General features: G+C 53.5%; 2 protein-coding genes across 4 annotated transcripts in view; one reads left to right on the top strand and one right to left on the bottom strand.

Annotated features, from left to right (window-relative positions):
• The window catches only part of ASTN2 (astrotactin 2), a 354,284-nt gene that overhangs the window by 227,882 nt on the left and 109,331 nt on the right, over positions 1-17,071 (top strand). The window contains exon 16 of the mRNA XM_086475491.1: positions 152-331. Within this exon, the coding sequence (XP_086331617.1) occupies positions 152-331 (180 nt within the window). The remainder of the gene's footprint in view (positions 1-151; positions 332-17,071) is intronic.
• TRIM32 (tripartite motif containing 32) lies at positions 6,694-11,973 on the bottom strand. Of its 3 annotated transcripts, none has more exons than XM_086475493.1 (3): positions 11,966-11,973; positions 9,120-11,144; positions 6,694-6,711 (listed from the first exon to the last, which is right to left on the bottom strand). In XM_086475493.1, the coding sequence occupies exon 2, from the start codon at positions 11,075-11,077 to the stop codon at positions 9,134-9,136; it is 1,944 nt and encodes a 647-aa protein (XP_086331619.1). In that variant the 5' UTR covers positions 11,078-11,144; positions 11,966-11,973; the 3' UTR covers positions 6,694-6,711; positions 9,120-9,133. The 3 variants fall into 3 exon arrangements, with proteins under 3 accessions (XP_086331619.1, XP_086331620.1, XP_086331618.1); XM_086475494.1 differs by lacking the exon at positions 6,694-6,711 and adding an exon at positions 8,139-8,157; XM_086475492.1 differs by lacking the exon at positions 6,694-6,711 and having other exon boundaries at positions 8,391-11,144.

Raw genomic sequence — 17,071 nt, 5'->3', positions numbered from 1 at the left:
GTGTGGACCATGGAGGCAAGAGAGGAGGGACTGCGCTTTGCACCCACATGGGGACTTGTGTATCTTGAGCAGGGGATTGTCTGGCCCTCCTCGCCCCCGGGCTGTCGCTGGCAGCCCTGCTGGGCCAACCTGCCCCTGCCTCCCTCCACAGGCTTTGCAAACATCCTGAAGATCCTGAACAAGGACAGCAGCCGGGAGGAGCTGCTCTCCTTCATCCAGCAGTTCGGCTCTCACTACATCGCGGAGGCTCTGTACGGCTCCGAGTTCAGCTGCACCATCCACTTCCCCAGCAAGAAGGTCCAGCAGCAGCTCTGGCTCCAGTACCAGAAAGGTGAGGAGACCAGTGGGAACGGGGAGGGGCACAAATGCCGGTTATCGTTCGTGCTGTTTGCCATCCATCACCCCCTCTTCCCTGTGCATACACCATCATCACACCGGTTAGCGGGCACAGGCGGGAGACTCGTACCGAACTGGGTGCCCAGCGGCAGGTGACAGTGGCACGTGTCCGTGGGCAGCATCCCTAAGCCAGGTGAACCCATCCCGCCTGCTCCTGCCCTGTAGCTGCCACACTCTGGCTCCATCTTTCCCCAGAGTGACCCGCTTCACCACCTGCCCCCGGCCCCGCCACACTGGCCCCCACACGCCGGGGGTGCTCGGGGTCGGGTGATGGAGATGTGACATAATTGAGCCGTCTCAGAATGGCTTCGTTTTATTGCTTGTGACAATGATGGTCTTTAAGGAAGTGTATTAAATCAATAGCAGAGTCATTGTGCTACACCATAAATAACGAGACACATCATTAAACAGGGCAATAAACTTCAGGACTTTGAAGTAATACAATTAGGTTATGTTTATAAAAACTCCCTTATCGCTGTAGCCTTCCATTTGCCAATTCATCTCCCTCCTCTAGGGAGCTGGGGATATTCCCTGGGTTTGGTATTTTTCCGTTGAAAAACATCTGTGGAGTTTCCTAGGGCCCATTGTAGGGCTGATGGTAACGGAGGTCGCCAAGGCACTTGCATCCTGCCCACAGGCACTGCCCAGAGCGGCCTTGTTTCGTGCAATCCGGCGGACAGAGGTGTGCTCCCGCCCGCTGCCTCTGTCGCTTTCTGCTCATTTTTTTCCTCTGTCTTCCCAGCGCAGCTCGTTTTGTAAAGGTATTTATAACACGCTGTACTCGTTTGTTTGGGTTTTAAATAGTGATAAATGAAGTTTGCCATAGCAATGCCCCTGTTTAGCAGGAGAAAGCGTCATGGAGGTGTCTTGTTTACATACTCATGATGTTATTAATCATTTGGGCACACTCCCTGCGCTCCCTGGGCAAACACGTTGGTGGGGAGCAGACCTGGAGTGGCTCCATGGTCCCAGTGCTGTCACCGCAGATGCAGGGTTTCCCCGGAGATGCCGGGTCAGAGCAAGTGGCAGATGCTGCAGCCTGAGCCCGGTGTGAGCATCACCACTGTTTCACGGTGCTGGGGCCAGAGGGGAGATGAACGGTGGCAACACTTGATCCGGTGGTGAAATATCTCCCGTTTCTGAGCCCCCACCTTCCCGCAGGCCGGGGGCAGTGGCGGTTGCCAGGGCTCAACCGCAAAGCCCCGCGGTGGCACAGGGCCCGAAGGCGAGCAGTGCCTCGCTGACAAAATCATTTCCATTTTAGTCCATGGTATGTAGCTGGCTGAGGCGGGCTCCCTCGCTCCCCACCCGGCTCCCACCCGTGCCCCTGGAGCCGTGCCCGCCCCCTGCCTCTTGCAGGGCTGCCCTGGCGTGCTGGGGACATCAAGGCATCCTTCCCCACCACCCCTGAAGCACCAAAGCGCTCATTGGACCCCAGGGATCCCCCGAGGGTTTTGCATAACGCCTGGACATAAGCATTTAATTTCTGACCACGCGGCATTTAGACACGGGGTGCTGGCTCTGACCTTGTTCTTCATGTGTGGCTCCGTCTGTGGCTTCGGTAGCTGGTGGGGGGTCAGTTTGGTTGAACTTGGGGGCTATTGGTACTGCAGAGGGGACTAGTGTTGTACTGCAAACTGTAGCTGTTTGATGGCCAGAAAACGCTCTTGGAAGGGCATTGAGGATGTTCAGGGCTCTTGCCAGTACCAGGGGAGACTGGCTCTGTGGGCAGAGAAGGTGTCATGGAAAACCCAGGGCTCTCTCCTGGAGAAACCCCAGTTAGCTAAGAGAAAGAGCTTGCTGTTTATGGTAGTTGGGTTTTATTCCCAGCTTCTCCACTGATTTACCCTCATTTTGCCAGTGACATAAGGAGGATCTGAATAAATAGCTCCAGCTAGACAGTTTTGGATGCCTTCTCCACTCAGAAACAGCTCTGGCCTGCCGGGCCCCCCGCTGCTAGCCAGCCCGTTTCCGAACTGCTCAGAGAGCACACATATGCATCATCTCTAATAAATACAAAAGTAAGGCCGGGATAACTGTAATTTGTTAGCGAGCAAAGCAGGTCAGAAGAGGAGGGGGAGAGGAGAGTCTCGAGCTAATTGGAACGGCACCAAATATGATAAAAATGCACATTGCGGCGTGTGTTTGCAGCATCGCACAAAATTATTTTAATATTTTAATCAGCTTCATAAATCAATCGGCAGGCCTCAGGAGGAGGCCTCCGCCAATAAGGCGCACAATCTGCGCGTCGAGCCCTAATTGAAAACATGGTCCCGAAGAGGAGACCGCGCCGCTGGCAGCCGGACGCCTTGTAAAGCGCCGGGCCAGGCGCTGGCTCTCTGCCGAGGCTGGAGCAGCCCGAACGCCGCGCTCGCCGCCGGCACAGGAGCCTGTGACGTGGGTTGGTGTCTGCAGAGCCCTTCCTTGGGCCAAACGGAGGAGAAAGGGATCTGGCTTTCACCAGGGGCAGCAGAAAGTTGGTGCCTTCTCGCTGCCTGGACCCACTGCCCCACCGTGACGGGGGGGCTGCAGGCACCGTCGGTGCTGCCGGGCTGCTCTGCCTGTAGAAATGCAAAACGTTAAATGAGGTGTGTAGTGGGGGGAGGCGAGGTGTGGGAGCTGCCTGCCCTTGTTCCTAAGGATTTGCAGGAGTGGATTCTTGCAAACAAGAGTGGCAGAGAGGCACGGCTGCAGCACGCTGAGCACTGCGCTCCTTCCAGGGCACACATAGAACCCCCAGGCTCCCCCCCAGGACCTGCATTAGCCCGTGAGTGAACGAAACCAAACCCCAATTTTATGTCATGCAGAATGATTAAAAGCCTGGGTTTGGGGCTGCTTGCTCTGGCTCTGTGCAGCCAAGCAATGCTTTTAACTCATTGGAGTGGCCTCAGAGCAGGGACCTTGAGATTGACCCGGCCATTGATCTGTGCCACGGGAGCCCCCATCGGTTTTCCCCCCTTCGTCAAAGCCAGCATTTAACACTGACAGTACCTCATGAAGTTCGTACCAATTGTGTGAGCATCTTCGCTTGGCAGCTGGGGCAAACGTGACACCCCCCGGCCACCTCCTGTTGCGTGTAAGAATGTGCTGGGTCTGGCCAGGGTGGAGTGAACTGGCTTTGTCGCAGCCCCTGTGGGGCTGCACTTTGGTTTTGTGGCTAGACCAGTGTTGATGACACGCCAGGACGCTGGCTGCTGCTGAGCAGCGCTTGCACAGCGTCCGGGCTTCCTCTCTTTCCCACTCTGTCCCTGCAGTGAGTAGGCTTGGGTGGGCAAGATGTTGGGAAGGGACACAGCCAGGACTTCTGACCCAAATTGGGTTATTCCACACTGTATAATGGTCATGCTCAGGGATGAAACGAGGTGGAGGCTGGGGGTCAGCCCACCACAAAGAGACTCACAAAATGTACAAGAGGAAAGAGAGCGATCCCTCCATCCAGCAAATCCGCCTGCCAGTCCCCGCTGAAGGTTTATCAAAGACCTGGTTGCTCTGTGGCCCCGCGGTCTGGCTGGGCGAGGAGGAGGAGGAGGAGAGCTTGGTTAGGGAAAGGGAAGAGCTGCTCTGATAGCGAAATTTGACAGCCCCGCTGGGATTTCCCCAAGAGCTGTTCTAGCTTGCTCGTTCCCACTGTGATACACAAAATGCAGAACAAATGTCTGTAAGTGCTCAGCACTTAGGGAAAATGGAGACATTATCAGCAGTAACGCGGAGGGTCTCGTCAAGGATTTGAGTGACAACTCTTTTCCTTCACACCATGCAGACTAGCTGAGCCTCAGCGTGGGAGACTTCTGTTCTCCAGCTGGGAAAAGTTGGAAAAAGAAACAGCGTATCGGTGGCATGCTGCGGAGGAGGAGCGCGCAGGCTGGCGGGAGCTCCTCTCCCTTTCCACAGAGGACCTGGGAGGAGCCCAGGTGGGGAGCAGGGAGGGGTGCTGATGGGCTCGGGATGTGCTGTGCATGGGTGGAGGAGATTCAGAGGGTTTCAGGACCCAACTGTTACATTGCTTTAGGTCTGCAGTGAGTGAAATGTTTGTTTTTCTTGTATTATTTCCTATGATCTCCAGAGTTTCCTTGGCTGAGGTTACCTGGCCATGTTGGGCGCTCAGCAAGCTGAGCTTTGAAAGTGGCTGCTACAGATGTGAAAGATGTTCCCTCTCAGTAACAGATCGTTTATTAAAATAGCCCATGGAGTGGCTGTGCTCTGGCAGGTCCTACCACACTCCCTAAGGCTTTCTGCCCACCGCCCTCCCCTAGACTTGCTTCTCTTCTCTCGCACTGTATGTCATTGGTTGCATTTACCTTTAAGAGGTTACAGTTTTCATGCTTTCTTGTGAACTCAGCAGTTTAGGTAAAAGATCTTCATAAAATACAAGCCATATTAAGGATACAGCCTCGAGCTCTGCTAAAATAGCAGTCCATATTCTTCTGAGCAGGGTCTGTGGATCCCTTCTGTCCTCCCAAGGTCTCATTCATCTCCTTTCAGGTCTGATACTGCTGTAACACAACTAACATTGGACTTGTCCACAGGAACCTTTAGTTTTTATTTCCTAGACACAATAAGGTGCATTAAGAAAGCTGTAAGGCAAGCTTTGCATCTCTTAAAGGAGATAATGGCTTTCCCTTACACCTGCTTGGTCAGAAGTAGCATGTATAGAATTTCTCTGTCCTTGAGATCTGTTCCTATAAACAACCGCTCTATTACCTTTGTAACACTCATGCTTGCGGTTTATGTCATTATATTTATTTCAAAACCTCAGATTTTGACATTTTATTCAGAGGAGGAAAAAACAATCTAGCTAGTTGCCGTGAAATTTAGTTTAGACTAAAATATGTGCTGTGACTCAGTCTGCTAAATGACCTTATGCGCTGCTCGTTGTAATCCAAAATTGCCAGGCAAGTAGAGTAATTAGTTGTGCAAAATGAAATAACTTTAAATCCTTGCATTGAGTAATGACCCAGAAAAATCACTTAAGCTATACAACAGAAAAGACTCGAAGCATCTGGCTTTATTTTTACTTTTGTAGCTCTGCCCCCTTTGATTGAGAAACAGGCTCTCCCCCTCATCCTGTTGGAAACCCTGGCTGTCGGTTGCTGCCCAGAACAAACGTTCGCAGCTTAATTGCTGCTACCCTAAGAAATCACAGCTCCTTACAGAACAGCAGGATAAGTCTAACAGCACCAGTACGGCAGTGGTCCTGCAAGGACCGCATGTGTTTGATAAACCACCACCCCTGTCTGTTTAAAGAGATGCTTCGTATTATCTGAGATGAGCAGGAGTGATAAAAACCTTCGCCCTGATCAGCAAACCCAGCTGGGCAGCAGGACCAGGGGAGAACCCGCACGTGCTGCTGACGTGCTGCTGCCTCTGAATGCTGAGTGGCAAATTGCTTCGCTCTCCTTTGGCTCCACCTAAATACACTGTTCCTAACACAATTTTTTGCAGCATTTATCAAAATTATCCAGAATAATAGGTGGACCCTCACAGCAGCCCTCCTCCCAGCCCCAGCAAATACGTCACCTCTACAGCAGAGCTGAGGCAAAGGCCCTTGATGATCCAGGGCCGTGGGTGATGAAGCCCTCCGCCAGGCTTCCGCGTCCCGTGCTGGTGAATTGGGATCAGACCTTTAAAACATCAGGTACCGGCTATGGTGAAAAGTAAGATACTGCCCTTGTGGGAGTGCCGGTGTGAATTAAGGTGTGAAACTCGAGTATTTGTTGATGAGGTGGGTAGGCAAGTGTCAGATAAAGTTACAGGGACCTGCCAAGGAGATCAGATTTATCCTCCCCAACCTGACGGCATAAAAGGGGTCTCATAGCCATTGTGTTCCCATTGTGTTCTACTGGCCCTAACAAACAATCTGCCACCAACGGGAGGAGATGAAGTGTTTTTAATAAGAAAATGAGCCGTTTGCAATGCACTTTTAATTAGATCAATTTTTCCTTTATTACACAATCTTTAAAAACCAAACACATACATATCACCAGACAAGCTCTTTCTCCAGGTAGAGAGCAGAAGCCAAACTATTTCATCACAATCCTTAATTACTCCATTTCATCTCGTTTGGCAGACGATCACAACGCTGTGTGGGGGCACCACGGCAAGAGCTATAGCTCTGCAAAACCATCTCACAGTCACTGTCGAGTTTGTCAGGAGACACGTGTACCCAGGGCAAGGGACAGCAGGTTCTCTCTTTCTCTTTTCTGCCTGAAACCCAAGACTAGAAGAAGAGCTGCAGGTGACACACACCCCCAGGCGCCGATCGCAGTGTCCTGGCCCACCAGTGCATCGCCGGGTAGTGTTATTTTTCTCGAACCTCTGAGTGAGAAACAGATGACAGATGCTTTGTTTGAACTGTGTAACCAGGAACAGGCGGGGGTAACCAACTGCTCAGTTTACTGGACTGGTTTTTATGTCCCTTCAAGCACTCCAGGAAATGTTATTGCTAGTAGTGTGATGTTTATTGCAAAAAAAAATAATCCATTGGAACAGAAAATGACAGAGGTATGTATTATCGTAGATAATATTGCTTCCGTTAGTCAGGTCCATGGTAGCTTCCTGCTTGGAGCAGTTCTTAGAAACAGGAGAAAGGTTTACAAGAGATCAGTAGGAGAGGAACTGCTATTACCACAGTACTGGAAAAAATGCCTTGAGTTACACTGTAATTAACTGCAGAAGGGCCCAGTAATAGTCGTCTCCCAAAAACATACATGCAAGCTGAGGTCGGCTCCCCAGATTGCTGTTACACACCTCGGGCGACTGCCCGCTCCCACGCAAAAAAGAGAAGCAGGGAATGTAAATAATTACGTGCAAGTTGGTATAGCCTTGGCAAACACACGGAGGAGCTGAGGAGGGGAGGGCGGTTCAGTTCCCAGGGTCTCCCTCAGCACCATCTTCCATGCTCGCATCTTAGCTCCTTCTCCCTTCTCCGCAAGCTTTGTCCAGCAAATTGTAGCAAGAGAAATAGGAAGTTGCCCTGACGGGGGGCACCTCCACCACACAGCTGGGTGTTTGTTGTGCTGGCCCTCTTCAGTGCTTTGGCTGAGAGAACAGGGAAAGGAAAAAAAAAAAACAAAATCCCAGCAGAATCCGCTCTTCTGCAAACCCTGTAACTGGTAAACAACTGGCTGGAGCAGCAGCGGCTCAGAAGCCCATTTTACTTGGCTGTTTCACCAGGGGAAAGCATATGGGAGCTTAAAGAAAGTCACCTGTTGCATACATGTTGTAGCACAAGTAGCAAACAATTTGCTGTAGTGTGGCAGCCACCATAAAATCAGCTTTTATATTGTCTGTTGGGCCCTCAAATTTGCAACTACATTGTTGATAGCAACAAATAAATGCACCGCAGTGTAACTATTATCTGTGGCAGATTAACATGCTACCACTGTGCCCTATTTAAATGCATCTTTCCTTCAATAAACTATTCTAGGCAAGCAGCACCACACTGAGGTACACATTTATCAGCCAGGAGAGTAGCACTGGGGGGGGCTTGGTTCACACAGCTGCAGTTTTGTGCTTCATTTGGCCCAAAGCCGTGATGAACACGAACTCTGGTGCCTGCTGGTGCCATAAAAAAAAAAAATAATCTGAGGAATGCAGTGTTTTGCTGTGCAAGGGAAAAAAAGCAATGCACCAACGGAGGTGCTTCCAAGTATTAAGAAAATAAAAGTAAAACAGTCGCCCCCCCCAATCCTCACCTCAGCAGCGAGTAGCTTGCACATACGAAGAGCAGCTGAGTGGAAATTTATTGCTAAATGCAATGGTCTGGAATGCAGAATAGCGAAGTGCAGGTCAACATACGATATGTTGCATTTAATTTCATTTACTACAGTCTCCCAGTCTCATTCCCCCAGCCCTTCCCCCCTCCCCATGAAGCTTTAGATACCAAACATACCTTCCAAAGACAGTTTCCAGGACACATTTAATAATAAAACAACAGTAAATATCAACCGTGCGTTCCCCTATTTTTTTTTCCTCCAGCCCCCTCCCTTTTTACCCCCTTCCACCTAGCAGAACTAGGCGGTAGTAATAACCCTGTTGCCATCAGAGGGCAGTTTTCTGGCTCAGCTCGGTCTCCTGTGATTGCACAGTACTCACTTCACATTGAACAGACACGGTTCACAAATGGCACGACAGGGGCGATCTCCTGAATACCAGAAAAAGAGAGAAAACCCTCCCTCGTCAGTTTGAAAGTAAAGCTCCATCTCCGCACAGTTAAAGAGGGCTATTTCGTTTTATGCAGCACTGCAATCAGAAATTGCTTTCTCTAGTAGTTGCCCAGACAACTGCTACCCAGTTCCTTGTGTGTACCACAGCGAGAGGAGGATTGCCTCTCTAGCCCTCTAAGGGAAGGTGATTTAGAGCAGTCAGTCAGCGTTATGGCACAAAGAAAGATAACAATGGTTGAAGCTGCAAGTGCAGGAGATGTGGCGAAAGGAGGTGAGAAGGTTTATGGAGTGACCGGTCATGTAGCAAGGAACCAATACTCCGAAAGGATGGCTCCTTTCCCTCACGCTGGTTTGTTTTTTATTGTACGGATTTCATACAAAAAAAGAAGAAAAAGCAGACCACCACCACGTAAGCTACTTTGTTTCTAACCACAAAACATGACGGCCTCTATGTCAAACCCCCTTTGGTTATGGCACAGTCTTCCTGAACGCTTGACGCCAGTTCCCATCCCATTGCAACGAGGCTGGGAGAACCTCTGCTGCCAAAAGAGGCTTTACCTGGAGACGTGCCTTTAAGGGGTGGAATATCTTCTCAGATGGTAACTGTAGATCTTAATGCAGTGATCCCAACAGTCCAGCACCAGCAGCTGCCCTTTGGGGGTAATGGCGATACCGACAGGACAGGTGAGCCCTTCCCGGATTAAGATGTTGTAGCCACCTCCTTTAGGAAAATGCAGGATTTCTTTACGGCTGCTGTCAGCAACAATGAGGTCTCCCCTGGCATCGACACACATCCCAGCAATGCACCTGAAATCCTCGTTCTCGGAGAAGAAGTGGCTAATCTGGCGTCCCAGCTGCCCATCGGGGCCGACGGAGCCGATGGAGAAGCCTCCTTCTAAGTGGTGTTCGTACTGCCGGTTTTCCAGGTTAAGCCCCAGCCCTTGAGTGAAGTATATGGTCCCTTCGGCATCGCAGGTGACAAACTTGGGGCGCACTGCGCTACATAAGCAACTGTACTTTACTACCCCCACGCCACGGTCCACCGTGAAACACCAGAGCTTCCCTCCTTCCACGTCGGTCACTACAAACTGCCCAGAGGGCAGGGCGGCGATGCCCCAGGGCTTGCTGAGCTGGCTCCGGTGACACGCCACGCAGTGACCATCCATGGTGTAGACCTTGACGGAGTTATCGTAGCTGTCAGTCACGCCTATCAGGCCATGGCAGTTCATGGTAACAGAAAGGGGAGTCAAATTGGGCAAGTCCGCTCCGAGGAAACTCAATACGAAGCTATCGATTCCGCTCGGGCTCCGGCGAATCTCCTTCAGAAAGCCCTTGCGGGTAAAAACCTGGATTCGGAAATTGCCTCGGTCTGCCACAAGCACCTCGCCTTGCAGGGTGACGTGTAGGCTGACAGGGAGGTTAAACATCCCGGGCAGGCTGCCCTTGGAGCCCATCTTCTTGATGAAGTGACACTGCTGGATGCTCGCGGCTGCTTCAGGCATCCTTGGCTTGGCTGGTGAGGAATGGGGCGTGCAGCTGGCCTCCTCTTGCACCAGGTCAGGCTCCCTGAATGCCGCCAGTGAGGATGCCGCAGTTTCCATGAGCGAGTCCTCCACGTTAACAGTCCGGGGTTTCTTCACCACCTGCCCGATCTGCAGTGGTCCCACGTGGCTCACCTTAAGGAGTTCAACCTCTTGAAGAGTGAGCTCCCTCGGGAGACTGTTTGTTAGTTCTGGTTCTTCCTCATCTGCCGCCTCCTCCAAGAGAGCGATATCTCCCTGCTTTATTTTGGCAAGGAAATAGTCACAGCGAGACATTATCTGCACTTCTGCTAAGTTCAGCAGATAAGCTTGCTCCTCCATTACTTGGTTATTTACCTTCTCCACTTCCGACAAAGAAGTGGTGAAGAACTTGCGTGACCTGGCCAGTTCTTCCTGGATCTTGCGCTCTTCTTTGCTGTAATCTTGCAGAACTGCTTTGTACCTAGACTGCAGGTCTCTCGAAACACCCTCCAGAGATGCTTTTCTTTTCTGCAGATCATCCATGAGCTCCCGAAGTCTGGCAACCCTCGTCCCAAATTCCCTCCTACGCTCTGCAGCGGCGTCTTTGATAGCAATGACTCTATGCCCTTGGGGCGTGTGCGATGCCTCCTTGCACGGCTCACATAAAACCAAGCTGCAGCTCTTGCAAAAGTGTCTTGGCAACCTTCTCCCACAGACCTTGCACATGAGGAGACCCACCACTTCCCCCAGTCCGGTGGTGTCTATGATCTTCAGCACAGTAAGATTGTCAGTCAGCTGAGCTAAGCTGGTGATCCGCGTGATTTTGCTGCAAAAGGGGCACCGTATCCCGTTAATGCTGTTTGCCAGGAGTTTCTCCAAGCACTGTTTGCAGATGGTGTGCCCGCAGTGTAAGAGCTTGGGTCTCAGGTGCTCCTCGGTGAAGGACTCCATGCAAATGGGGCACTCCAGGACCTCTCGGAGTGCATCGGAGTTGAGATGAGGGGCGGCAGCCATGGCTTTCCAAGGCAACTTCAGCTGGTGCAAAGTCTTGTACTCGCATCTATTCCGAGGTGCTCCAATTCTGTCCAGAAAGAAAAAAGGAAATGTGATTTATGTCATCACCAGCCGTTACAGATACATGCAATTTATTTCTGATTTATCACTCAGCCCTGGAAAAAAAGAAGCCCAGTTAGCTTCTTCACGTTTGGAAAGGATGGATTAGTCATAGCTAATCTCAGAGTGGGCAAATTCCAAAACTAACTTGCAGCTCCTACTGCGATGAATTATTCAGTCGCAAAATTTGTAAGTAGAACTGAAAGAAGTGTAATGGCAGCAATAAGGAAGCCCAATAGATATTGATGACTGAATCATCTCCTCATGGTGCCCATCTCCCGCTGCCAAGCCTCCGAGTTTACATAATTTACTGAAACCCGGGAGATTAAACCAAGCATTCCAAATGTTGCGCATCAAAAGAGGAACCAGATGGTGCAGTGCTTTAGGACATTAATATATCACCTCTGGAGACCTGCATTCAGATGTGACATTAGATACGAACGAAATAAATGTGGCGGGTTTACTCTGCTTTTCTAGATAGCCAAAATAAATTTTCCAGGTTCCATACATTTACCAGAAAGCGAAACTGGAAGGGACGATTTGTCAGCTCCCACTCGTTCTGGGAATGACTGTACATACTGAAAACACAGAGCGAAGGTTTTAAGCCAGTGTATTTCATTAACCTCTGCCATGCTGCATCACGCTTCAGCATGCAAATTAAAGACAGCTCGGCACGGCAGTGTCCTAGCAGGTATTAGCAATAACGGAGTAAACAGACAACTCCAAACATTTATTAACAGAGACTGCGAGTGTTCGCTGTTAGTTCTGGAACTTAGCTTAATTGCATACAATTTCTCCTTATTTTACAGTCTTGCAGCGTTGGCCTCATTCTTGTGTTCTGGTTCAGTTTTATACCACTCTGGTTGCCGTTCGGCTTCAATCGAGGTTTCTCCATCCTCACATCCCTCACAGCAGGGAGCAGATCCCAGCAGCTCTCTTGCTAAGGCAGCCATCCGTTCAAGAGGAACAGAACAAGGTTCACATCATCAAGTTGTTATTCAGCAGACTGGGTTTCAATACGTTTGCTATTGCATTGCTTAGCCATTAGAAGAAATGGGGAAGAAAACATTTCTTCTGGGGGAGAGGAGGAGAAGGAAGTAGTTAGTCTTTCAAAGGAAGGAACGGTCACAGAGGGATGTGCCAGACAGCTTTTTCTGAACAATGGCTGCACGCACGCAGCACTCGCTTCCCTGCGGGGTTTGCCTGCCTCGTCCTCAGGAGCATTTCAGACGGAAAGGTTCGCTGTAGTTCAGTTTACTGTTTGCTCAAGTGGAAGAAAACTGCAATGAAGAAAAGTTCTTTATGTTCATACAGAGAATTAAAAAAAAGAAAAATCAGTTTATCAGCCACAGTTCACAGTCCTTTAAAACCAACATTTCAGGAAGGGAGTCAGTGGCGCAGCGGAATCTCCACGTACCAAGCTGGGATCTGATCCTTGGCTCGACAGTGGCACGAGGAGTGTCACATCCCTGGCAGCCGGGGAGCAGGGGCAGCCCCAGCGCTTGCTGCTGCCGGCACCGAATGCACATCCCCTTACTCTTAGCATGTGTCTCAGCTGGGGAAGCAGAAGCCTGGGCACTGCTGTGCAGATCAGAAACCTTCCTCTGAGGGATGAAAAACCCGTATTTTAAAAGGGTTTTTAAAAATGAAACACAGGATACCAGATCCATTATTCTTATTCTGCTTGGAAATATGTCAAAAGACTTGGTTAGGGAAGGACGAGGGAGCAGCACAGACACCAGACACACCAGAGAGTTACATAAAAAGCCACCTTTAAAAACAAGTATTTTCATTAAAGAACAAGGGCGGAGGGGATTTTGCTTAGTTTTAAGTGAGGTTCGGTTTTTAGAAAGATGATTTGTACGACATTCTTTTCACAGCTAACCCCCTTTTCTGGGAATGCCAGCATGCGCCTTAGTAACGTGAAATTCTTTCTACCGCTGCACTTTTATCTTTGTCTCGCACTCGGCCGTGCCTCCTCGGAAGTTCCCTTAACAGCGAGTTGTTCTGGCCCATCAGTCCCTCCCAGGGCAGCTCCTCTGGCGCAGAGCAGGGTCTTGGAGAAAGCCTCAGCTGAGGGCCGAGCTGTAAAACTGTCAGTGGTGGGAGCTCGGTCTCCTGATGTTCAAACGTTTTCCTGCCGTAGTTCCCCTTCTCCCTCGGCAGTTCTGAGGTGGGATGTGCGGGGCGGCGGCTGCTTCACCCGCAGCTCGGACCGCGCCGCCGTCAGCGCCTTCGGGGGCTTTGCCCACCTCGACGCCTGCAGCCGCTGCCGCCCACGCACCGCAGCGTCTGGGCGGTGTGAACGGAACCGGGCCGGTGCTGTTGACTGAACCCCGGGCGGGGGGCAGCGGGCGGGCCCGGGGCGGGGGACGCGCGGTGGTACCGGGCTCCCGGTTCGGTACAAAAGGCCCTTTTAACCGCAGGACGAGCCCCCTCCCACCTCCCCCCCCCCCCGCCGCCGAGCAGGTGCTGGGCAGCGCCCGGGGCGGCCGCGGCCTGAGGGGGCTCGGCCGTGTGGCCCCCGCCCCCCCCAGCCCGCCAAGGCCGGCCCGGGCCCGCGGCCCGTGAGGGGGGATCCCCCCGCCGCCGCCCCGCGCCCCCGCCCCGCCTCCAGGGGGCGCCGCCGCCGCGGGGCCCGGGGTTGCGCCCTACCTGCCCGCCGCTCCCGGGACGCGCGCCGCTGCCCGGCATGCCCTGCGCCGCCGCGCCGCCGTGACGTGTGCGCCGGGCCGCGGAGCATGGCGGGAGGTGGAGTCCCGGGAGGCGGCCTGGGGCCGGCGCGGGCGGCGGCGGCGGGGGAGAGGGAGAGGCTGCGGCGGGGGGGTGCCGTGCCCCGGGGAGGCAGGTCGGTGAGGGCAGGCGGTGGGCCCGCAGGCCGGTCCCGGGCCTGCCGCCGCCGGGGGCTGGAGCGGGGACCTCCCCGCCCGGGGAGCTCCCCGGTTGGCCGGGCTCCCTCCTCCGCGCTTGTGCTGTAGCTCTGTCGAGGAAAGTTAGAAGAAAAAAAAAAAAAAAAAGGGCAGAAACACGGGGTTTTTTGTTGTTTTGCTTTATTACGTGCGGTTTTGTCACCCGCAGGTTGGCCCGTGCCCGGCCTGGTGAGCGGCTGCCGGAGCAGCCCCTGCCCTCCCGCTGTGGGGCCCTGAGCGTGGGGTGGGTTTTGCGTCACTTATTGAACATTTGTCTTTCTTGGTCCGTTTCATAAACTGCGCTGGAGCAGCCCGTGAGCTCCCAGGAGAAAAAGGACTATTTTTAGGCAGAGAATAGCAAATGTAATCAGTTGATTGGGTGATGCACATAAACACCGCGGGTGAATGGAGAGGCAGCTGCAGCTGCTGGTGGAGGGACTTGCTCGGGGCACGTCCTGGTTGGTGTTCACTCCGTTCCCACAGCGGCTCAGGTTCTGGTGCCGGTGGCCGGCGGTCAGCAGCTGCCATGGCGCAGGCAGGGCATCGTCACTTCGTGCGGAATCAAGCGGTGATGGGGTTTGCCCTCGGTCAGAGGAGAGCTTGCGTTGGGCCGTCGTTCGACTCATCTGCTCACGCCTGGGAGGCGGTAGAGGATGATGGCGTCTCTGTTACAGCCACCCAGCGCTAACAACCCGAGTCATTAATTATAGAATCAGTCATTTCCCTCCTGCCTCTTCTCTCCTCCTCCTCCTTGGTCCTCCAGCCTATATTTCTGACCTCCCCGACCGTCAGACGGGCTCTCATGCTGCCTGCAGGCTGGCAGGGGTTTAGCCGCTGGACCGTGGCTCTGCTCTGCCCTGGTGTTTCTTGGCGTTGTGGTCCCGTTCCAGCTCGGCTTTCACTCGGCTGTCACGAGACTGCGTTACAGATGGCGGAAAGACCAGTCTGACTGTGACCCTGTGTGGCCGCGCAGCAGATCAGGAGATGTCGGGGCCTGGGGCTTCCTCTGGGGGGGGGGCAGGAGAAGCCCAGGCCTGGGCAGGCAGGTCCAGGGGAACCATGTCCTTCACCTGCCGGCAGTGCCACATCTCCGGTGCCACCAGCAGCACTGCTGGGCCCAGCGGCACCCAGGCAGTCTCCTGCAGTCAGCCCTGCTCAGGGGCTGATGGGCAGGTGAAGGTCACTCCCGGGGCTTGGAGGAGCTCGCTGCCGGCGGAGGAGGTGAGCCCTCGGTTATCCTGGGAACCTGCATGTAGCCTCTCCACCTGCGTGCCCAGGCGGGAGCGCGCTGTGCCGGTGGCTGTGGGGCCGTGCCCAGACCTTTCAGCAGAAGCTGCAGCGGATTTCCAGCGCTGCTTGCTCACCTGCTCCAGCAGCTGCCAACCAGCACTGAAGAAAGCGCTGGCATAATGCAGCAGTTCTTGCCACCTTCAGTTTTTTGGTATTTTTCCTACTTTTTTTTTTTTTTTTTTTTTAAATTTAAAATAGAATACTTCAGTTAGAAGGTAACTACATCCAAGCAGCGATGGGGAGCAGCAGGGATCGGCAGCGTGGGCAGCAGATGCACTTAAAGGCAGTGAGAGCAGATGCAAAGCCTGACCAGGGCTGCAAAAGAAAATGAGTGAGATTTACCGTCTCCCGATGCCGTGCTTCAGGCCCTGAGCAGCAAACCTCAGTGGGACCCCGCCAGGCACCAGTGTTTCCCTGGGGTGTTGCTGTGCCCGGGGAGGGGACACAGGGTTCACTCCCCGTTCCTGGCATCACCAGGGAGATGCTCCTTCAGCCCCTGATGTATTTTCCAGTGAACAAAAGTGGATGTAAGCATCGAACCAGGGTGGTCTGGCAGATGTTGTGAGGGCACCCACACCTAGAAGTGGACAGTATGAGGAAAAAATGGTAGGAGTAAGGAAACAAGCTTTTAATGCATCCTAGGGCGAAAACAAAGGAACCTCTGGATTTGGTTAGTGGTGATAACGATGAGCCGATGGTCTTGCCCAGCATATTGGGAGCATGAGGACCCTGTGCCATGATGAGGAAGGGTGAGTAGGCTGTTCAGCCCAGGACCCTGGTCACCCCTGGCAGAGTGGCGTGTCCCGAGGGGCTGCCCCACGCTGGTAGCCAGCCGCCCAGCTGGCAGGGCTTGGTAAGTCTCAGCCGTCCCATGGGAAATGGGTGCGCGGGTGCGTTGGAGCAGGGCAGGAGCCAGCTGCCCATACGGGCCTTACACAAGCAGCCCGGTGGGGGTGGCAGCAGCAATTTGGGGGGGTCACAGAGCCATCCTCGCGGGGCCGTAGTGGCTCAGAGGCAGTGGGGTGAGCACTGAGATGCTGCCGGGGGTCAGATGAGCAGGGCAGGGCTTCGGTTGCTCTTCCTGGGAGCCAGCGCAGGCAGCGGGGTGGTCGTGGGGGCCATGCAGGGCTCTGCGGAGCTAGTGCTCTTGATAAAGCGAGCTCAGCAGTGATGCCTGCACCATCCCCTTTTATAGAGGTTTATCAGCAGTCGCTAAAAGCTCTCCTGGCTTTTTTCCTTAATACCATAGGCTCGCAAGTTTGTAAATGCCTCGTGTGAAGCTGAGGTTACTGCAGAGCCCGCGTCCGACCTGCGGGCAGAGGAGAAGGTCTGTCTTCGGGTTCTCCCTGTGAGACCAGCCCCCGGGCAGAGGGGCTGCGGCGGGCAGGCAAGGGCCCACCCGTGCCCCTGAGCCACCAGCGCCGCGGGGCAGTTCTCTGGCCCCTCATCGCGGCTGGGCGTTGGGGCACGGAGGGTCCTCAGGGTTCCGCGTTTGATTGAGGGGGGTTCATTGGCTGGGAGCGGAGCACCAGCAGGGAGAGGGGGGTTTGCAGGGAGAGGCGGCCGGGGGGCAAGGGCAGGCGGGCAGCTGGCAGCGCGGGGCTCTCCGGACATAACGGGGGGAAGGAGAGGGGTCGCATCCCGTCACGTTCGGGAGATGATCCCGTGTGGGCGCTGCGGGGTGTTAGGCGTTTGG

This window comes from Leptosomus discolor, chromosome 19 (assembly GCF_034619465.1).
Source record: "Leptosomus discolor isolate bLepDis1 chromosome 19, bLepDis1.hap2, whole genome shotgun sequence".
Lineage (NCBI taxonomy): Eukaryota > Metazoa > Chordata > Aves > Leptosomiformes > Leptosomidae > Leptosomus > Leptosomus discolor.
The sequence above is the reverse complement of the archived record's forward strand: the minus strand, read 5'-3'. Positions and strand labels throughout refer to the sequence as shown.

Coding starts and splice junctions, on each gene's coding strand:
- TRIM32 (XM_086475493.1), bottom strand. CDS start 11,077: ATGGCTGCCGCCCCTCATCTCAACTCCGATGCACTCCGAGAGGTCCTG.